General features: G+C 35.0%; 3 protein-coding genes across 6 annotated transcripts; all 3 read left to right on the top strand.

Annotated features, from left to right (window-relative positions):
* Positions 1-228: 228 nt before the first annotated feature.
* On the top strand, positions 229-6019 carry LOC11431256 (transcription factor bHLH60). Of its 2 annotated transcripts, XM_003590324.4 has the most exons (7): positions 232-938; positions 1034-1165; positions 1776-1841; positions 3638-3706; positions 4233-4304; positions 5077-5284; positions 5590-6019. In XM_003590324.4, the coding sequence occupies exons 1-7, from the start codon at positions 543-545 to the stop codon at positions 5625-5627; spliced, it is 981 nt and encodes a 326-aa protein (XP_003590372.1). In that variant the 5' UTR covers positions 232-542; the 3' UTR covers positions 5628-6019. The 2 variants fall into 2 exon arrangements, with proteins under 2 accessions (XP_039682567.1, XP_003590372.1); XM_039826633.1 differs by lacking the exon at positions 3638-3706 and having other exon boundaries at positions 229-938.
* A 1737-nt stretch (positions 6020-7756) lies between these two features.
* LOC11420782 (putative pentatricopeptide repeat-containing protein At3g13770, mitochondrial) lies at positions 7757-13572 on the top strand. Of its 3 annotated transcripts, none has more exons than XR_005642070.1 (3): positions 7757-8310; positions 9603-11547; positions 12693-13572. XR_005642070.1 is itself a non-coding variant. In XM_039826624.1 (2 exons), exons 1-2 carry the CDS (start codon positions 7905-7907, stop codon positions 11045-11047), a joined length of 1851 nt encoding a protein of 616 aa, XP_039682558.1. In that variant the 5' UTR covers positions 7757-7904; the 3' UTR covers positions 11048-13572. The 3 variants fall into 3 exon arrangements, 1 of the variants encoding a protein (XP_039682558.1); XR_005642066.1 differs by having other exon boundaries at positions 9603-12295; positions 12401-13572; XM_039826624.1 differs by having other exon boundaries at positions 9603-13572.
* Positions 13573-14682: 1110 nt separating this feature from the next.
* LOC11425041 (uncharacterized) lies at positions 14683-15379 on the top strand. Its single transcript, XM_003590326.3, has one exon. The coding sequence runs from the start codon at positions 14821-14823 to the stop codon at positions 15157-15159; it is 339 nt and encodes a 112-aa protein (XP_003590374.1). The 5' UTR covers positions 14683-14820; the 3' UTR covers positions 15160-15379.
* Positions 15380-22644: the final 7265 nt, after the last annotated feature.

Raw genomic sequence — 22644 nt, 5'->3', positions numbered from 1 at the left:
AATGACAAATAAGTTGAAGACTAAAAGTTCAATTAAACCTACAAAAAAATGTTAATGTTTATAGACCCAATCCAACAAAAGAAAGTGATACTTTTAAGAAGTAAATTTGTAAGAGATTTACCCAATCCAACAAAGCAACCAATAATTGGCATTTTTGCTTTGTTTATTTACAATTCTGATCGAGAATTAACAAGAGATGTTGATACCTCAACCATCGAATTCGAATCCTTTTTTATTACAATTACAAACATCCTATTCAACACTTCCGTTACAACAGTACGGAAATTCCCGTTTATTTGAGATATCCAAACCAAACAAAACCGTAGCGTAACAACGTTGTTTTCTTACTTACTTCAAATGCCAGAGAAGAACCAACACAGAACAAAAATAATAAGCACATTATAAAACACAGACTTCACTCTTTTTCCACTCTCTTTCTTTCCCTCCTTCATTCTCCCCCAACAACTTACACAGTTAACTCCGGTTTTTGGGTTTTCGGAGTTTTCTCAAACCGGTTCATTTCGGTTTGGTTCAGTTAAACGATGGAACAAACCACGTTCGAGTCGATTCAATTCAATGAAGAAATTCAAGGAATCATGGCTCCGGCGACGGAAACAGCGAACTCTTTCACCGCACTTCTTGAACTTCCACCGACGCAGGTCGTTGAGCTTCTTCACTCGTCGGAGATTACCGGAAAACCACCGAAACCCTATCCACTGACTTGCAACACCGGTAATTTAACTTTCCCTTCCAACGCCGCGTTGGTTGAACGCGCCGCTAGATTCTCCGTTTTCGCCGGAGAAAATTCCACAAACTCGCCGAACTTGCCGCAGGTGAAGGATGAGCTACCGGAGACTGAAGAAGGTGGATGTGTCTCTGATCCAACAGTTGAAAACACGAATTTCAAGAGTGCGAAGAGGAAGGAACGAGAGAAGAAGGTTCGTCAATTATCATCCACGAATTCAATTGAAAAATTAGGGTTTTCTGAATTTCTCACTAATTTGAGGGAATTCTCATGTTCTGTGAAACGCAGGTGAAATTGTCGTCTAAGAAGAGTAAGAGTATCGCCGCCGACGAGAATTCCGGCAACGGCGAGGAGCTTCCGTACGTTCACGTTCGAGTTCGACGAGGTCAAGCTACTGATAGCCATAGCTTAGCAGAAAGGGTAAACTCTTTAATTAATCACTAATTCACTTCTTTAATCACATTTATTTATCATAAAGTTTTCTTTATTTTTTAAAAGTTTAATTTATACATGCAGATGAAAGTTTTGCACATTTATCCAATAATCCAATGGGTTTAATTGCGGTGGGTTGGCGGTACAAAACAATTTTGCGCATATGGCCGATTAAAATATTTTAAATTGTCACGTCAATTAAAAACAGAACAATAATTTAATTGATATGACAATTTAAAATGTTTTGATTGGTCGTTTGTGCAAAATTGTTTTAGACTATCATATTATTACATTAATTAACAAGTTATAAAAAGTTATGAATTTAATGGTAGTGGGTTGACGGTCTAGAACCACTGTATCGATTAATATTTTTAAATTTACTTAACAAAAATATTTTAATTGGTTATGCGTGTAAAATTGTTTTGCACACACGACCAATCAAAACATTTTAAATTGTCACATCAATTATATCATATATCATCGGATACATATATGTATGTGTAAAACTTTTGCACATGAGTGTATATAAATTACACTCGCTCATTTTTTAATTAAAAAATTAGTAATATTTTTTCATTTTAATTTGATTGTGTTGTAGGCTAGGAGAGAGAAGATAAATGCTCGAATGAAACTGTTGCAAGAGCTGGTCCCGGGTTGCAACAAGGTTTGGTCCTTTTCTTTCCTTTTTAAGATGTTAATCTTCATTTACTATAATTAATTAATTGTGTACTTTATTTAATAATCATGATTATGCCATGATTTAGTCTAAATTGTCTCCTAAAAGTACTATTGTGTCTTTGGAGTATGCCATGTCATTATCACCTTTTCACCAAAAATTAAAGTACATGCTTTTCCACCAAGAAAAGTGCTCTCCAGCACCCACTGTAACATGGGCATTTTTGTAATTTTCTGCCTCACATCACACACTTTTTTTACACACTTCTGTGCTTAAACTATTAAATAAACCACAAAGTTTTTTAGATATATGTGAAAATTATCAAAGAAATTATACATAAGAAAGGAAATAGTATTGGTTACCTCTTACAAAGTTACCAGTTAGTGGCTAATACACCCAAAAGTACTTTTATTTACCAATCCTACAATCCTCCTAAACAGATTTTATTCCTCTAACATTTTTCTCTAAAAGTGGAAGATGCTCAAAACATTTACAAAAATTGATATCAAGATAAAAACATTTCATAAAAGTAAGTAATATAGTAATTCTTTTTTGCTATAGCCATAAATTAATCCCTTGTTTTATGAAAAAGGACAGAGAAAAATATACGTCATGGTTTGTAGTACAGGATAATTAAGGTAATCCCCTCTTGTTCCTTTCTTTAGCTTTCTGACTTATTGGAGAGACAGAGAGGTGGGTGTGGGCGTGTGGGGTGTGAAAAGGAATTATTCTAGCTGGACTCTGGCTTTAACAATTGGAAGTGTGTTGATACATGTATTCATGGGTCCCCTAAGGAAGTGAAATACTAATCCATCTTTGGGAAGGTGATGGTTACCATCAACACTTTGTTTGGTATCCATCAATCATTTATGGGATAATGAATATAGGGTGGGAAAAGAAACCATAACTTTTAGAAGGCAATATCTACCAAACAATAAACCTAACTGGGTTTCAGCATTTAAACATTTTACATATTTTAATTAATTTTGCCTAAACTTTAGTTATATATACACCTCAATAATTATTTCCTAAATTTAAAGTTTATGCTACATTTTTTTTTCTTCTTTGGTGGTCTCAGGGTTATTACAATAATTTTATTTTCAAGTAAGGCTTTTGAGTATTTGGATAGATTGTAGTTGTGTGTATTGGTTTGTGGGGCTCTCCACACATACACTTCACCTGTTAATAAATCATGCTTGATTTGATTGCTCTCCCAAAACTTTGCAATCTAAATGACTTTCCAGCATCATTTGTTGTTGTATCTTCAAAACTGAAATTTGAGTTTTGTTTTAGCTTTTGATAAATATAGTGGTCAATTGTCAATATCAGGATGCAATCATGTAAATAATGAAAATTGGGGGATGTTACCAATACGGGTAAAATAATCTGGTTGAAAGCCATTATAAGTATGTTCGAGCATGATTTGATTCAAAGCTATCTTAGACTTTTCTATGTTAAATTAAGAAACCTTAAACACAGCCCTTCTTTGTGAGTTTTGTTTTAGCTTTTGATAAATATAGTTTATCAATTGTCAATATCAGGATGCAATCATGTAAATAATGAAAATTGGGGGATGTTACCAATACGGGTAAAATAATCTGATTGAAAGCCATTATAAGTATGTTCGACCACAATTTGATTCAAAGCTATTATAGACTTTTCTATGTTAAATTAAGAAACCTTAAACACGGCGCTTCTTTAGATTGTATTTATATATATTTTTCTAACAAAAGAGCTAATCTAGTAAGTCAAGGATAGATGACATGATAAAATTTGCTTTACAGATATCAGGAACAGCATTGGTTTTGGATAAAATCATCAACCATGTGCAATCTCTACAGCATGAAGTGGAGGTCAGATTTTATATAACTGACATTCTAGGCAATTGTTTAGACAAAAGAATATAAGCATGAAGTTGTTTGCAGCAATCTGATTTCTGTTTATATCATCAACCTGTAGATAGTGCTTAAGAACTTTAAAAATTAGTGGCTTTCTTCCCCGTATTTATCTGATCCTTCAAAAGTGTTCAGGAACATTTTGCACTCATGGAAACAAATAAAACAGTTCTTACTTTAAAAAGTGCAAATTCTATATGACATTATAAACTGCAAATTTTTCTACAAAAGTGGCTTTGACTCCGATCTTCACATTGCCTAATTTAGACTTCAGGCTTGAAATTTCATGCCTCTAAACTTCTGCATTGTTTGGTTGTTCGTATCCTTGAAAGTTATAAAATAATATAAATGGTATTTGCACTGTGAAGATATCTAAAACAAAATTGAAAATATTTTATAGGATCTTTCTGTTGGAACACATTGCAGGAACATTTGAGTTACTTCATAATGTGATATTGATCTCATCGATTTCTCTGCTTTGCAGATTTTATCAATGAAACTGGCAGCAGTTAACCCAATAATTGATTTCAACCTTGACAGCATATTAGCTGCAGAAGTAAGTATTATTTTTCCTCTTTTATTGAAAAAAGGAATTTATTTATTTGTCTTTGCCTTGGGGAGTAATCTGAACTACATGTACTTTTCTGGCTTGGCTCTAAAAATATTTGAGGAACAACACATGTCATCACCTTCTTGACATTTTAATTTTTAGTTCTAATTTATCGGGGCCTATCTACACTTGTGCGGTATGAGTAGTCCTGATTTAGTTGTATTAGACTACTTTCTGAAATTCTTCTTAGTTTCCACAGTGGTTAGAGATTTATTCATCAAATTTGTTTTTACTTGGCCATATAATTGAGTTTAACTATTGTATACTTTCATGCTCTAACACTGAAATGATGAACATGAAAATGGGGAGAGAGAGAGATGGCTTATAGTCACCGTCATTCATTCCGCTCTGTAGGCTGTCATGAAAGACAAACTAAGAACAATGTAAATACTTTTTTTTTTAGGGAAACAACGTAATACTTAACAGGAATCAACAATATGAAAACATAAATGCTTGCACTTGATTGCTTAGATCATCCTAACTAGTAGTTATAAATGGACGCTCTTGTGTAATCTCCATCTTTTTTACTTTTTAGTTACCAAGGTCTGGGGCTGGTATATGGAATAGAAAAGGGTGTTTAGATGTGTTCAGTTTGGAGCTGGAATGCGATGTGTATGATTTTGTGGATGAACAAATAAAGCCTATTCAACCTTCTCCAATGAATTTCAGATATTATTTTGATTTCCTTCTGCTAATAAAAATTCATTGTGACTTGTAGGGAATGTCTCTCATGGACAGTAACTTCCCTAACACAGTTTCACCCGCTGTGTGGCCAGAAATCCCACACAATGGAAACAGACAGCAATTTCAGCAATCGTGGCAATCTGATGCATTCCACCAACCACTTTGGGGGAGAGAAGAAAACAACCCTAATTTCATAACCCCAGAAAACTCACTTCTAAGTTATGACTCATCGGCAAATTCAGGTAGATTAGAGTTAATCTTCTATTTGTCTGATTTAATCACATCATGGTTGGTATTTCCTTTGGCATCGCGCTTTCATAAGACAAGGATTGGAGTGTGGTGTGAGGGATAAACAAATTGAAAGGCATAAAGAAATCCGAGAGACATGCTAATAAATAATTGGCATTCAATCAACTTAACTTATTGTTGAAAGTTTTAAAATTGATTGAAAGGGATTATTTCATTCAAAAGTACAATGTTATTAATATGTCCTTAAATTAAGGAGCTGATGAATCTGAATTTAACAACTCTAATAATTTGCATACAGTATCTCTGCACTCAAATCAGATGAAAATGGAGCTATGAAGGGGTACAGAAGCAGTGGTAATAGTAGCAATTAGTCTAGTAGTGTATATAACAAATATAGTTTTAGAAATTAGCCTTGATTTGAGCAGGCACAACATTCAGCAGGATCTCATTGTCCTCTGTTAGTCAGAGTCGTCGGTTGGAAAACCTGGATTTTATTCAGCCAACAGGGTAGCAAGGAAGAAGAATTCGTATGATATTTATTATATATTAATTAATATCAGTATGTATACTAACTATAGGGGTCATTCAGTCTTAGGTGATTGATTGATTCAGATTGTAAAATCATTGAACGGACTGTTATTGAACTATCATTGAAGTTTGTTGCTTTGTTCACTGAATGCTACTTCTGAAGATTTTCAATGGCTAGATTTCTTATATTATGACAAGTATCATGATTGTGTGATTTTTTTTCATTAAGTTGTTTTAAATTTTTGTTAAAAAGCGATCATTTTCGATCCCCACCACAACAGTACAAAACCCGCGCTGAATAGTTACTGGCCTCGGATTGCCTTGACCATGCAACGATTTTGGTTGTTTAATTTGTGAGAGAAATGTGATTATTTAGCTAAATGATTCATTTAAGAGCATACTTTGCAAGTCATATTCATCTTTAAGAATCCAAACTTATCATGAATCCTAAGGAATGGCGAAGTCTATATTAGTTCATAAAATAAGGTGCAAGGTGATATCCAAATCAAGCTTTTAGCTGGGATCAGAAAGGAGTAAAATTTGCAAATCATGTGATAATATACAAAAACTAATTGACATAAATACGAAAATATTCTCACAACAAACGCTAGTTTTTTACTGAATCATTGCGTGTGTACTTCATGACACTTAAAATGAAAATGCATATCAAGGTGCAAGACAAAACACCAACTATGAACAAAAATAACACTTAAGATCTTTCTTTTAACCAAGTGCCTATTGAAAAACAGCAAAACAATGTACTTCATTACCCTCCTTCGATGTCAAGAAGAAGAAGAAGAAGAAGAAGGGGAAGACAATAGAAAGATCCTTAAACTTTCCTATTGAAAAACAGCAAAACAATGATACTTCATTACTATCCTATCGATGTTAGTGCGATTCCTGTGCAACCAATGCAGGTGGAAGACAACTTAGCTCAGACTGAAAAACAAGTGGAGGATCATCAAAGTAACAAATTTCCTGACATGTGTATCAGTGGCCCATGAAGTGATGCAGTGACAGATTTAGATCACTTAAATCCCAACGTCGCTCATGACTTGGAGATTCGTCATTTTGGAAGGGCAAAGATGTCAGTGCTAGTGTGCCTCAGGTTTATACCGACGAGGAAGAAAGAGCGACAACTATAAATTATTTAAAGAATTGTTCTGCTGCTATGGAAGAGCCTTTCATTGAGGTAGTCTCCAAGAAAAACAAGAAGCGAATGGGTATTTTAATTCATTTTACTCGCTCTAAAGGCAGGATTCCGAATTGATTCGACTTCTCTCTGTTTATGCTTATTTTAACTTGATCTTTTTCTCTTTCTTTCCTGGTTATCCTTTATCACTTGAGAAAGTTTTGATTTTTGTTTTGGATTGCAAGTCTGTTGTTGAACGTTTTAATTCAAACCTAGGTGATAGCAGTGAACTAGGTTGTATTTTTCAGGTTTGTAGGCAGTTGTTCGAATGTAATTTTCAGAACTCATGTCGAGTTCAATAGGAGGCAAGCCAATGGGGTCGCTCATGAATTAGCTAGGGTAGCCCCATCTCATGCTAGCTCCCACGTTTATGATGATGTACCGTCATGCATCCGATACTTGATAGCTAATGAAAAACAATGAATTTTTTCATTCAAAAAAAAAGAGTTTTGATTTTTGTCCCCCTTCTCCTTTTATTCTTATCTCTTTTTTGTATGTCTTTAGGATGTTGCAGTAGGTTCTTCTTCTGCATCTCCTTTGCTTAAAAAAAAAATAAAATAAAAATCTGAATCTAACATTTTTACTAAACGAATTAGTACTAGTCAAACTTGGTCTAACTTACTCCCACCGGATATAATTTTAAATTTTGATCCAAATTAAATTGATACCAACTACCAAAAATAATTTTAATATTGATTGATATTCCCCCTAAAAAAATATTAATATTGATAACTGATACAAGTTCATGAAATAAGGAGGAGTTTATGAAAGGAGGAGTTATGGAAAAAATGATAAATTGTTATCTAGTTTTTCCATACAATATTCAAAAACACATTCAAACGTAGTTAACCTTGCCCATTATCATCCACCAAGGTTGTTTCAATTCCAAATCAATGTTTCTCACAAGACATGTCTTCCCTTCAAACTCACGCACTCTCAGCACCTTCACCACTCACATTCACCTCCAACAACCACTTCTTCAAATGGCCCTTCATGGCTTTAACATGAAGTTTGAAAACTACAACGCAATCTTAAACGAATGCGTGAATAAAAGGGCATTCAGAGAAGGTCAGAGAGTTCATGCCCACATGATCAAAACACGGTATCTTCCTTCAGTGTTCTTAAGGACAAGGTTAATTGTATTGTACACTAAATGTGACTCTTTGGGTGATGCTCACAATGTGTTTGATGAAATGCCTGAACGGAATGTTGTGTCGTGGACTGCTATGATTTCCGCTTATTCACAAAGAGGGTATGCCTCTCAAGCTTTGAATCTTTTTTTGCAGATGTTAAGATCAGGTATATATATACTTGAGCCCTGTTTGGATAAACAACTTAATTAAACGCTTATAACATAAATGTTTATGATACAAAGTATTATTTATAAACTATTTTTATAAGAAAAGATAAAATGAAGTCAAATAGTTTTCATATAAACTAGAAGTTATTTTCATAAGTTTCCTTAAAAAAAAAAAATGTTATTTTCATAAGTTATCCTAGAGAGCTTACGGCTCTTTGGTAAAGAATAGTGGATGACTTATAAGCTAGCTTATAGATGATAGTGGATAAGCTAGCTGATTGAATTTGTTGTGTTTGGTAAAATTAGTGGTTGAAATAGCTTTTAAATATGAAATGACATAGAAAAAAAGGTATATTTAATTAAAAAAAAAATCAATTAAGATTGTAGGGGTAAAATTGAGATAAGAAGTGACAAAGCTATAAACTTTAAGCTATAAGATACTTGATTTTGCTTAATAAAAAACGCTATAAGCTCATCAAATTAAGTTATAAGCTCGTGAAAAAATGACAATTACCAAACATGTCTTTTTTAGTCATACGAGCTTATAAGCTATAAGCCATAAGCTCAAATATGTGTCTTACCAAACAGACCCTATTTTGTTGACATGTGAGAAACTGTTTCCATATGCTTTTTCAAACAGTCTCACTGGTGTTTATGCAATAGATAAGCTAAAATTATCCAATCCAAATAGGCCATGGGTTTGCACAACTGCATCAAAATAGGTGCTTGTTAATTAAGGACAAGTTGCAAATGATTATAAAAATGTCAATGTTGGTTTCCTTTTTTCAGAGATTTGTATGTGATTTAAAAGTTTTTCTTCGAATTTTCTTTACAAATATTTGAAAATTTATAGTAAAGTAAAAACGAAATAAGTAAGTACCACTGCTGTAATTATTAGTAAAATGAAAACTACAAGTAAAACATAAAATGGTTTTTCAAATCAAATAAATTTCGCCAATGAAGTGATTGTGAGATTTCCTGCTGTATTTTGCTTATAAAGAGTTGCTTGAATGTGGGAGTAGACGTTTTGTCACTTTTTACCCCAAAATCGATAAGATGGAATTCTATGTCAATGGTCTTTTTAAAAATAGAGTTGACTGCCAATACTTGTGTTGACTTGACCTTCATTGAATATGAAAGACCTGTAATCTTGAAATAAGCATGCGGAAGATGCCAAAAGATGAAAATTTGAATTTTCTTTTGTGAGTGTGTCGACTTTGGTATCTTTATTTTTATGTCATTGTTTTGTCAATGGTTTCCGAGTGTTGACGGTAACTATGCCTTCTCGCAGGTACTGAACCTAATGAGTTCACTTTTGCAACGGTGCTTACTTCATGTACTAGTTCTCTGGGTTTCATTTTGGGGAGGCAAATCCACTCTCTTATCATAAAATTAAATTATGAAGATCATGTTTTTGTTGGCAGCTCACTCCTTGACATGTATGCCAAAGATGGTAAAATTCATGAAGCTCGAACAGTGTTTGAATGCTTGCCAGAAAGAGATGTAGTTTCTTGTACTGCTATAATCTCTGGATATGCTCAACTTGGTCTAGATGAAGAGGCATTGGAGTTATTTCGCCGTTTGCAAGGGGAAGGAATGAAATCAAATTATGTTACTTATACTGGTGTTTTAACTGCACTTTCTGGGCTTGCTGCTCTAGATCTCGGAAAACAAGTGCACAACCATGTTCTTCGCTCTGAAATTCCCTCATTTGTGGTTCTCCAAAACTCATTGATTGACATGTACTCAAAATGTGGAAATCTCACTTACTCAAGAAGGATCTTTGACACCATGTATGAGAGAACTGTTATCTCTTGGAATGCAATGCTTGTTGGGTATAGCAAACATGGAGAGGGAAGAGAAGTGCTTAAGCTTTTTACTTTAATGAGAGAAGAAACCAAAGTCAAACCCGACAGTGTCACTATTTTGGCTGTTTTATCTGGCTGCAGTCATGGAGGACTGGAAGACAAGGGATTGAATATTTTTAATGATATGAGCAGTGGAAAAATTGAAGTTGAGCCAAAGATGGAGCACTATGGGTGTGTTGTTGATTTGCTTGGTCGTTCTGGTCGAGTAGAAGAAGCTTTTGAGTTCATTAAAAAGATGCCTTTTGAACCAACAGCTGCTATATGGGGTTCCCTTTTAGGTGCTTGCAGGGTTCACTCAAATGTCGACATTGGTGAATTTGCGGGTCAACAACTTCTCGAAATTGAGCCCGGAAATGCTGGAAATTATGTTATTCTGTCTAATTTATATGCTTCAGCAGGAAGATGGGAAGATGTATCATCACTAAGGGACCTCATGTTGAAGAAGACAGTGACGAAAGAGCCTGGAAGAAGCTCGATCGAGCTTGATCAAGTACTTCATACATTCCATGCAAGTGATCGCTCCCATCCTAGGAGAGAGGAGATATGTATGAAAGTTAAGGAATTATCAACTAGTTTTAAAGAGGTTGGTTATGTTCCCGATTTGAGTTGTGTTTTACATGATGTGGATGAAGAGCAGAAGGAGAAGATACTTCTAGGCCACAGTGAAAAGTTGGCTTTGTCTTTTGGTCTGATTGCTTCTCCTGCAAGTGTGCCAATCCGTGTCATAAAAAATCTCCGTATTTGTGTTGATTGTCATAATTTTGCTAAATATATCTCAAAAGTTTATGGCAGAGAAGTGTCTTTACGGGACAAAAATAGGTTTCATCGAATTGTGGGAGGAAAATGTTCATGTGAAGATTATTGGTGAGAAGACCCTGATAGAGAGCACTCAATGACTAGGTTCTTGGTATTGTGCAATTTATGAGGGGGAAACAGAGGAAGGTAGTTGAAAAAGGAAACACTGGCCTACCAAAAGTGGGATGTAAGTTATGAAAAGATTCAAAATGGCATGACAATTGGGTCATAAAGAATTAAAATGCAGAACTTTTACTGATCATATATTTGCCGACCCCACTTAGTGGGATAAAGCTTGGTTGTTGTTGTTGTTGTTACTGATCATATCTTTACCCAAAATCAAGGAATTGAAAAATTCCACCTAAGGTGCAGGAATATTCAGAATTCCTTGAACTTCTTCCCTTAGCCTCAATAACCTCAACCTTGACTTCTTATGTCTTATCTGCCTTGGGTCTGCCCTCTGCTCTATTTGCAATGTTTATGGCTTTTCCTGCATAGCTGATAAATTTTTCATCTTGAGGGCTTCACCTATCATCCATGCATGTTGAAGAACTCGTCTATGATGTATTCTAGGTATTCATATCTATTCTTGATTTTCTTTGTTCTATGATTTTGAATGTCATATTTTGATTTTGTTACGTTGTTTTTATTCGGAAGCTGCAATGGTAAAGCGATTATGTGATGGTTATAACTTGTGGTGCTGTTAGGATGTTCTGCACATGGATTTTCTTTACTGGTTCCTTGTAAAACTTGTAACGTTGCTTATGTTTCAGTTTTTTGGCTCAAATTTAAGTATTTGAATTTTGGAGATGTGGGTGTCATCGGTGTTTGTTACACATAATGTTCAAAGTAAACCACAATCTTTTGAGACTGTCTTAGTCTCGCGTAAACAATGTTCTCCATATCTTTTTTATTAAACTCTTCATGTTAGTTATCTCCCCATATCCTCTTCTCTTTCCTTCTGTTTCATTTTTATGATTCTTCATTTCAAATTTGATAAGTGCTCCACTTGTTTCACGGTGCGATGTGTGGTCTGTTTTTTCGGATGAAATTTGATGCATTACACTTATAGAGGCTTCATTTATGCTGTAAGTGGATTCAATGACGATGGGTAATCTGTACTGAACTTTCTGTGACAGTGTTTGAAGTTTATTAATTGTAGTTAAGTAGAGCTGCCTCTTGATAGCTTTGATCTCCAAAAATGTTTTTGAACAAAAGAGATTTCTTCCGCATTCCTCAGTTTCAGATTTTACTCAAGACGAGAAATATTCCTCGAGCTTTATCCCTGAAGTTTCCTTCCTTTCATGAAGATATCACGCAGGTCACTATCCCTTTGTTCCGGGAGAATATTCAAGTAGTTTTGGATCCTTCTTATTCGGGCATCTTGTCCTTTAAATAAGCTTTTAATTTCTTGCATCCTTTGCAGATTCCTATATCCTGGTTTAAGTTGATTTTGTCTTATCATTAATCCATCGAGATTGTTCCTAGTCTGAAGAATTTTCCATGATAAATTGCCAACTGATCATAACCCCAGAAATAGAAGGATGTGTTACAGTCTCTGTCTGTAGTCTTTGCGGTCCACGGAACAGCAGCTGAAATGAAACCATTTCTGACCTTTACTGGCAATACCCTTTTGCTCAAGCAATTTGGGATTGGCTGAGCTTTATTATTAACATTGATTTATCTGAATTTGCATTTGTATTCTATATTTTTAACAGGACTTGGAGCTCTCAAATAAAAGTTTCCCTTTTGGCTGCAATCATTCACACCTTTTGGTTTGTTTGGTGTTGTTGCAACTAGAGCAAATTTGACAATCAGAATTTCCATTGGAAGTCAGCCATTAACATGATTGTGGCATCTACTTCTATGGTTGGTAAATATTTTAGCGGTCATATGTCCTCCTCTGTATGAGATTTATTCATTTTAAAGCTCTTATGTGTACTCGGACATATTAACAAGGCTTCTTATATCATTCAAGTTGACCGGATCGCTCCACCCTGTAGTTGGATAAAGGTAATGCCATGGAGCTGCTAAATGATCTCTTAGTCATGCAGAAGGAGGTGACATGTTCAGAGATAAACGTGAAGCGATTCTTGAATGGTTTGCCTCTTATTACCGCATCTCAAATTTTGATGAAAACATAGGAGGAAGATCCATAAACAAGAAAGGAAACACAGAGGACTTACAATGAGAAGGACAAGATCTACGAAGGCTAAAGAGGTTCTAAATAACTTTGTAGCCACTTTATTTAAAGCAAATCCTAGTCTTGAAGAACGAAAGCCATTGATCGTAAATTGTCAATCCAAATTGAAGGAATAAAGGCATAAAGGTTGTGTTTGTGTATAATCCAAATTTTATTATTTGTTCTATTTAAAGTAGTGGGATGAATTAGTAAGCTAACTTAGGTATAAGTGTAAGGGACTTGAGTTGGAACAGTTCCAAGAAAACTTGTAAAGTGTTGCCCACCATAAAAGACACTCCTAAGCTTCTTATAAAGCAAATTTTGGACATTGAGCTTATTGGCTTCCTGAGACCTTGTTCTCTAGAATTCATGAGATTCACTTTGAATTTCTCTATGAATAAAGTTTTAACAACACAGCTACTATACTGAGACTATGATCTTGCAGTGCCCTTTAACTTATGCAACATTTTTTTTTAGGACCAGATGCATACATTCATACTGATCACTGATCAGATGCATACATTCATACTGATCACTGATCAGATGCATACTTATTCATGATAATTTGAAGTTCGCCATGAGGCTGATGATTTTTCATATTGATTCTAACCAGGTGTTTTGTTCTTCAACCGATGCGCAAACATATCATCTTTTTCATTTTTAAAGTTGAAAGTTGAAACTAGCTTGATTCTGGTTCAGTGACATAATGTCACTTCACATATGATCTGTATATGCACAATTAAATAACTTTGTCTACTAATAAAAATTAAATTATTGACATGTAAATCAAGTTATCATTAAACTCATAAATTGCGAGTTATCATTAAAATTAAAAATATTGAGTCTAGATTTTCCAATCATTTTGGTTCTAAAATATTTAGTGAAATATTATTTTATATTTTGTCCCTCTATCCGTGGACTTTTATTTTTATTTCCTCGCTCCAATTTATTTTAAAAAATTCTTATCTAACTCAATCATCGACTAATTTCAGATCAATCCTATCGGGCACTATTGGTTGTCTAGTTGAAATATAGACCGAAACTGTGAAATTTATGTTGATTTGGTCCTTGGATCAAGAGTTAAGAAACAATCCTAGGATCAAGAGTTACGATGCGATAGCAGGAAGCAGAATTTAAAATTCAAAATTGCGGTTTGATTTGTTTTAATAGGGAGGGAAAGTGTATGTTTGAAATCAAATTGATTCCTAATTCTCGATGAGTAGAGAACGTTTTACTATCTAGAAGTCCTAGCTCAATTGGCAAAGTGCCGAAATTGTTAGGTCGGATGCCATGACCGGGGTTCGAACCCCGGTACCTCCACTTGTGTGTGTGAGTTTATAATTGCTTTTCCATTTCGTCTATCTACCAAAAAAAAAAAAAAAGAGAACGTTTTATAACTACCGATGAAGGTATTTTCGGAAGTTTGAGGTGCTTGTAAGCAAGTAAAGGTGTCTAAATAGCAATTTTCTTGATTGTTTGGTTATAAGCCCAATTGAAAAAACAGTTTAACCCAAGTCCCTCTAAACACACACTCTCTCTCTTTCGCCCAATTTCCTTTGTTTGCGTTGTGCCACTCAGGTCTCACTCTCTCTCTTCTCTCTCACAAAAGAGGGATCCATCACCAACAACAACAACCTCCACAACAACAATCGCCACCATCCACCATGCTCCGCCAACGTCTCCTCACCTCTCTCCGTCTCCGCGGCGGCTCAGGTACCGGTACAAGCCGATGGACAAGCCCAGGCCACGAAGAAAGACCTAAAGGCTACCTCTTCAACCAAACACCACTCGCTCCAGGTGAGTCACGCAAATGGGAAGATTGGGAACTTCCTTGCTACATCACTAGCTTCCTCACCATCGTTATCCTCGGTGTTGGTCTCAATGCTAAGCCTGATTTGACTATTGAAACTTGGGCTCATGATAAAGCCCTTGAACGTCTCAGATTGGAAGATGCTGCTGCTGCTGCAAACGCCGTCGCCGTCGCTGATGATTCTGATGAATAGAGATGATTTTGATTTGGATCGGAATCGGGTTTAGGTTAAAGACGAAAAATTAAGAAGGTTTGCTGTAATAATGGGATTTGAATTTCTCTAACTTTTTTTTGCACATGTTTGTTGTTAAGATGAGATTGATGACTCGCTTGTTGTTATTATTATTATTTGTTAATTATGTTTTTTGTTTGAATGTTAATAAGGTATTCCAGTGTTACTTTTCTGGTTTCAATTTGTTCTTGTTTTTATATGCTATTTCGGTTCTTAAATGTGTTAGACACTATGAAGAAATTCACATGATTGATTAAATGTAATCATGTTGGACACCGAAATTGCGGTCTCATGCTACACCATTACAGTAGTTTTTGATAAGCTAAATGTGTCTTTTGTTAGTTAGTTTGCTCCTAGAGTGTCGTCTGTTAGTCGATTTGGTTGATAAAATTGCTAACAAAAGACACTTATTTATGAACCAAAGTAAGGTTTAATCTTTTTACAATGCTTTGTATTAATGATCTATGTTTGGAGGAATACTTGAAATAAAGGTAGAATTTATTGCAATTTCTTATTGTGGATTTGCAAATTTGAAATTGTTCTACTTAGCTTTAGATCATTAGTGTTAAAAGTGAACTTTAGGTTGGTCAATTTTCGACATTTGATTCATGTATGCATGTGTTGCAATTGTATGAACTAAATTCGTTGATTGTTGCGTTGTGTTTTTTTTTTTACATGATGATTATGGAACATGGAAATGGTTTAGCTGGCTGTCTTCTTTAGGTTGAAAATCCAAGCTTATTTCAATGTTTTCATTGAGTAGAATCTTCAACCTACGTTATTTTGGTCCTTTTTACATTCAAATTATTGAAATGTTGCGAGGTGCTAATCATTGACAGGTAATATGAATATAGATCTTTTTGAGTTGATTCAACATACACTTTTAACTAAGGTTGACACATATCAATTAATAATGCCAGTAGTATTGCTTGTTTGTAAACACGGCACATTTGTTATAAACGTGTGTCAGCCAAGAAGCTGCATATTGTGGCTTCTCCATTTTCCCATCTAAAGTGCCTCGAAACGTGATATTTAAGGTGTAAACGTCCATCTAAACACTCTCGTAGTAGTTTATGTTTGTGTGGTACAAGTCGTTCATTCGCTCTTTATAAGGTTATGGACTTGTGGGTCTAGCTCTACTACCTTGCTGTGTTTTATAGTAGTTTCAAAATTCTAGTGGTAGATTTTCTGTTTGGATCAATTTGAATTTAGTGTCAAGAATCATTGAGCAGTTTGTAGATGGCAGAAAGAAGTACTTATATGTGTGCGAGGGTAATGTTGAAATTAGTTCACCTGGGGACCACGGACCTTCTGTTTATTTATTTTGTTGTGCTTTGGATCACTGAGTCATTGACATACACGGTAGTTGGGAATGCTGCGTGCTTTACTCCACATCTTTTGCTGCATGCTTTACTCTGCATCTTTTTATGGGGAGAGTAAACTAATCCAGAAAGCTTATACAGTATATATGTGAACAAACAAGTTCAATTTATCTATTTTTAGGTTTCCAGACTTGAGTAAAGTTTGGTATTAGCAATTGTGACATTGAATTTGAACTTATTCAATAAGTGGGGTATTAGGAATAGTGCCGTGTATCAATATTTTTGGCTCCCTTTTAAGCGCCTGTTTGGAACTGCTTCGAATTATAGCAGTGAATATGGTGAGTCCAGAAATTATGATTCCAGCTTTCGTCTGAATTTATAATGTTATGTTATTCTATTTGTTCAACTTGTCTGTAGCCATGTTGCTTTGTTAGTTTGGTTTGATATAACACTGAAGTGGTAAAAGAGAGGATATGGACAGGTTCAAGTTGTCAAGTGGGAACTCCTCGAGTTTTGGTTGAGATAGTTTCTTTCATATTTGGAGATAGGTAACTTGTTTTCTGGTTTTTTTGACATGGGTGGCCTGTTTTCAATGTTCTGACGAATGCTTTTGAGTATTTTTCAAGCCTGGTTTCTCGAGGTTTTTTTATTGTGATTTCCTGTAGGTTATTTTATGTTTCTGTAAGATGAATCCAAGCTGTTAGATATTTATAGAAGTTCATATATAATATTTTATGGCTAAAGGTGATTGAATTTGCAAAGCCATTGTGATAAATTTAGTTATTGGTTACCTTGGTGGAGTATACAAGGGATATGGGAATCGCCCATCAAATTAAAATTTTGTGGCCGTACGTTACTCCCCCAGTTCCTAATTATAAGCTCCATTTAAAAAATTTGTCACCCCTATTAATAATCCTATTTATCTTGAAATTTTAAAATTAAAGTTAGACATTAATATATAAATGGTATTTCGGGAAGACCAACACATAAAAGAGACATTAAATTCATTAATCGCTTTTCTTTATAACAAGGAAGGGAGGAAGTATATATCACCACTTGCACACCAGACCTTCCATCTTCTTCACATTGCAAATCAACCAAATTGTTTAGGAATGAGGACTAAATATGTGCTGCACAAGTAGTATAAGTCTTGTTCTTCGCACAAACTTGTTTTCATTCAATCAATAAATATCACCATTAATTTATGTAATATGATATTTATTGATCTAATGGTTGAAAATAGACTTGTGCATTAATAATTTGCTTGTGTACATTAGACAACATCATTTTGTGGCTTAAATTCACTAGGCGAAAAGATAGTCTGGCCACACTCGAGCGCTAGAAAGAATAATTGAGTTCAATTTGCCTTGACTCCAAATAACTTTTTTAGTGGTTGACCATTATTTTTTCATTAACTAATTAACCTCTAAAGTTTGTTTATAAAAATAAATAAATGTTTTTATTTTAAGGAAATCTAAGTGTTGAAATATTCAAGAAATTTTAGGGAAGTCTAAGTCTTGAAATATTCAAGAAATAAAATGTAATTTAGCTTGTTTTATTTTGAAATTAAAAAATTACACGTGACATCTAAAACACGTAAGCTAGGTGACAAGCAGGCGTTGGCCGGTCAAAATTGCTACTTGCAAAAGGGAGTAAAGTTAGGGAGCTGAATTGTTTTTTTTTTATTAGAGGGCAAAATTGCTACTTTTACAAAGTTTTGGTGACAAAATGTGTTTAAGCCTATTTGAAATCATATTGGTTTTCATATATATTATTGTATATAATTTTTGTTTTATATTTTCTTTTAAGAGAATATATTTTTCTTTATGACCCCTTCAAAAATATATATTTTTATATATGACAACCTTTTTACAAAAATAGAGTTATGTAGTGCAAGGTTAAATTTTTGAATAATAAACATTGCCCTTATATACTTATGGGGGTGTAACTCATGAGAGTAGTATGTATTTTTCACTCAAAGTATTGTATCCTCCGCGGCCAATGTAACGCCCTAGTTGTTATTTAATTATTTTTAGTTGATTTAGAGTCTTTTATATGATTTTAAATGATTTATGTTGATTTTATGTTGTGGTGTATTTTATTAAATGGCTATTTTTATTTATTTAATAGAATAAGTGGGAATTATAATTATTTGGAGTTTTGGGGGTTATATATTAATTAAGGGAATTAAGTGGGAGTTATTTAAAATTAAAGGGGAGTTAAGTAAGGAGTTAGAAAATCAGAAAACAGTTTTTACGTACAAACAAGTCTTTGGGAGAAAAACCAAGAGAAGTGCCTAGAGGGGAGAATCTGATTCTTGGAAAGCTTTGTTCATCAAATTAAGGTAAGGGTGAGAATAACTCTCAATGATGATAGTGTATACTTCTGATTTTGGTTTAGCAATGGTTCTAGTTGAAATTGAGAATTGGGGGTTAGGTTTTGATTATGATTTTTGAATTAAAGAGTGAAGAATCCATGGCAATAGTGTTAGATTGTGTTCAGGTCGTAGGCAGAAACTTATAACACTTCTGTAATCTGTTTTGGGGATTGAATTGGGGAAAATTGGGATTTTTGGATGAAAACTGCAGAATTCCCGTAGTCAGACCTGACGCAACTCGCCATGGCAAGTAAGCTGACTCGCCTCGCGAGTAAGCCTTTTCATCGCTCGCCTCGCGAGCAAAACCACTCGCCGTAGCGAGTACCTGAGTGAGGAATCATGATTTTTAAAATGTTGTTATAAGACGTAAGTTGGACGGTTTTGAGTGCCTGGATGTTTTTAGATAGGACTGTGCCAATTTTTAGATTAAAAAGATAATTAGCGAGCTTAAAAATGAAGATTTAGTGAGAAAAATGTCAAAACTCCCGAGAGCACCATTTTCTTGCTCGCCATGCACTCGCCATAGCGAGTGGCCTTTTTCTTGAGCTCGCCATAGCGAGCAAATGCACTCGCCTCGCGAGTTGCTCAGTAGCTGAGAACCGCTTTTGCATTTTTGTATACGGCTGGGCTGGAATCTTGGGTATATAATAATCCTGATTAATTATAATATTTTATCTGAGTTGCTGACTTGCATATGAATGACTGTTGATTGTGTATTTAAGTATAATTGTATGTAAATAAATTATACAAGTAGCTGAATTCCAATGTTGAATGTTGTGGCGTTGCTAGTTGATCATGTTTTTTTTTGAAAAAGCCAAAATGAAATTATATAACAGTGCAGTCCCTAGAGCACAAGGTGTGCCATAGAGACTACAAACAGGAACCAAGAGTTACAACAAAACAAACAACCCAACAGAGCTACATCAGCCTATACCCAAACACATAAGAGGGCAAGACCACCACTGCTGAGTACCAAACACAAAAGTAGCTTTTTTAGCCTTCAACCAAGCTAAGGATAACATCTTGACCTTATCTAACAAACGGGGAATGGGAGTTATTACATTATTAAACAGACGATTATTTCGCTCATTCCACACAACCCAGGCACAGAGAAGCCAAATAAGTTGCATAAAAGAACGTCTAGACTTAGCACCACCTGTCAAATGAATAAACTGAAGAAAATGGTCAGATATATTATCAGCATGCACCCCCGAGCAACCAATCCAATCACGCACCATATACCAAAGCGAACCAAAAGTGTTACACAACAAAAAGAGATGTTGGGCCGTTTCCGGATGACCGTAACCAGCGGCACATAAGGACATGTCATTCGATAACACCCGACGAGCAATCAAATTAGTCTTTGTCGGTAAACGATCTTGGAGTAGTCTCCAAGCAAAAACTGAAATCTTCAAGGGAACCTGTTTGTGCCACACCAACTCCGCATCAGTAGCCGCACCTGAGTGATCCTGAGAGGTTAGCACATGATAAGCACCACTAACGGTGTATCCATCTGACGGAGCAGGAAGCCAAACCCGTCTATCTGAAACATTCGGAAACAAGAGAACATCAAGAAGTAAAGCCCTACGTCTCCACCGCTAACATGTCCTCCTCCCACTACCATAACCTACGTCTCCACCTCCACATAACCCCCCATTGCTCCGAATCAACAGAGAACAAGTCTCCAACAGACATGAACTTATTCTCTGTTAACTCAAACAGCCTACGAAAACGGACACAAAAAGGAACATCCCCTAACCACCTATCCAACCAAAACAACGTATCAGCTTCATCTCCAACCCTCCTAGCCACATGATCAACAAACCATCCGCTCTCTCCATCACCATCACTACCCCTAAGACGACATCATGTTGATGCATAAGTCATATTTATATATGCATTGATGTGTAGTAGATGTTGCTGTTCATGTTGTTGTCGTTGTAGGAGAGTTGTATGTTGATATACACTAAATTGAGTCCATTGCATACTCATAATTGTTGAGGGCTTATGCCCTGTGAACGCCTTGTCGTTCAAACCGTTGAGGGCTCATGCCCTGGGAATGCTTCATCATTCCAACTGTTGAGGACTTATGCCCTGTGAATGCTAGTTCATTCAATCGTTGAGGGCTTATGCCTTGTGAATGCTCGTTCATTCAAACGCGTTAAAATGGTACCACATGCATTGCATTGTCGCATTTGTTGTTGAGTCATAGCAGTGTTGTCATGTCATTGGATAAGTCGTTGTTGTTGGTTGAGTAGTAGTTTATGTTGTTAGTTGAAATTGTTAAATGTTGATTATGTTGTTGATTATGAAATATATAAATATATTGAAGTAATGTTGTTATTTAGGGTGTTAGATTCAATTGATGAATTATATATCTATTATTGTTGTTTGTGAATCTCACCCCTTCTGCTTGGAAAAGTTGCCCTTGGTATGGGTAACTTGCAGGTGATCCAGAGTAGTTGATCTTATTGCTGTCGTGAGTGGACTCCTCACATGTGTCGTAGGACTCTGATACGTAACGGGATGGGGATTATATGTCGTTGTATTTTCATCATTCCTTATGTATCATTTATGAACCTGTTGATGTTAATTTAATCTTTGAAGATACTTTGTTGAGGCCATGTGCCAAGATTTGTTGTTGGAAGTTGTTTAATGATGAATTATGAATTTTCCGCTGCAATATAATAGTTGCTATGTTGTTGAAGTTTAATAAATAACACTTTATTCTATTTAAGGATTTTTGAATAGCAGTGTGACATTCCGTTTTGTAGATTTAAACTCTGATTATATTTAATAATTACGTTGTTGGGATAACGGGGTGTTACAGCCAATCTTATACTCCATCTCAAAAATTTGGAGATGGGGATGTTGTATCTTCAAAAGACACTTCAATGACAAAGTTAGACAGTGAGCTAGCAAATAGTAAGGGGCGTTTGTTTGAGGGTTACAAAATCTATTCTCAGGTATCAACTTTCCCAGGAATGTGAAGGTTAAAATTTTATTCCCAGAAAAATATAGAAAAAAGTGTTTGGTTAATTGTTGAATTCGTGGGAACTTTTTTTAAAATAATTACAGGGAACAAGTAAAATACATTTGGTTTGCAATGTAGAATCCTGGGAATGAACATTATAATTACACAAATGCCCCGTTGTATAAACCATAAATCTAACGTATATTAGTGATCCTTCTTTACACTCCAATTTTGCTGGTAATTCGTGTGCAAATCAATTGAAAAGGAGTACTGTTGTGCCTTGATTAAAGATGCTGGTAAACTATAAAAATCAATTAACTTGTGGAATTTTTTGAGATTTTAAAAAAATATCCTAGATTGTTATTCCATTCTACTTTTCGATACCCATGCAAAATCAAAATTGTGAAAACAGTTATTTGACATCCCTACCCCAATGGAACATAATCATTTTATCTATCCATATTTGTTTGGATCTTGTTGTGAATGTATTCCAGGAGGGAGGTTGGTTTCTTTACATCATTTCGTAAACGAAACTTATAATTATAGGTACACATAGCTATCCTATATTCATGGCTGGAGAATCATAATTATGTGTTAATAAAAAAGCACTCAACATAGAAATGATAAGTTATAAAATTTAATTTAAGTGGGAATACAAATTCACCAGATCCTTAAAGTTGATTTGATCTTGCCAACAAGTTCAATAAGTTCATGTAACCTCTTTAATTAGTTGCTACTTTGCTAAATTGTATAGGATCCGGTATATTTGATGC

Source organism: Medicago truncatula, chromosome 1 (genome assembly GCF_003473485.1).
Source record: "Medicago truncatula cultivar Jemalong A17 chromosome 1, MtrunA17r5.0-ANR, whole genome shotgun sequence".
In the NCBI taxonomy this organism is placed as follows: Eukaryota; Viridiplantae; Streptophyta; class Magnoliopsida; order Fabales; family Fabaceae; genus Medicago; species Medicago truncatula.
The sequence above is the reverse complement of the archived record's forward strand: the minus strand, read 5'-3'. Positions and strand labels throughout refer to the sequence as shown.

Bases quoted from the DNA above. Each gene is read 5' to 3' on its own strand.
- LOC11431256 (XM_003590324.4), top strand. From the start codon at position 543: ATGGAACAAACCACGTTCGAGTCGATTCAATTCAATGAAGAAATTCAA. The intron at 4,305-5,076 runs GTAAGTATTATT...TGTGACTTGTAG, and splicing joins ACAGCATATTAGCTGCAGAA to GGAATGTCTCTCATGGACAG. The intron at 5,285-5,589 runs GTAGATTAGAGT...ATTTGCATACAG, and splicing joins TGACTCATCGGCAAATTCAG to TATCTCTGCACTCAAATCAG.
- LOC11420782 (XM_039826624.1), top strand. From the start codon at position 7,905: ATGTTTCTCACAAGACATGTCTTCCCTTCAAACTCACGCACTCTCAGC. The intron at 8,311-9,602 runs GTATATATATAC...GCCTTCTCGCAG, and splicing joins TTTGCAGATGTTAAGATCAG to GTACTGAACCTAATGAGTTC.
- LOC11425041 (XM_003590326.3), top strand. From the start codon at position 14,821: ATGCTCCGCCAACGTCTCCTCACCTCTCTCCGTCTCCGCGGCGGCTCA.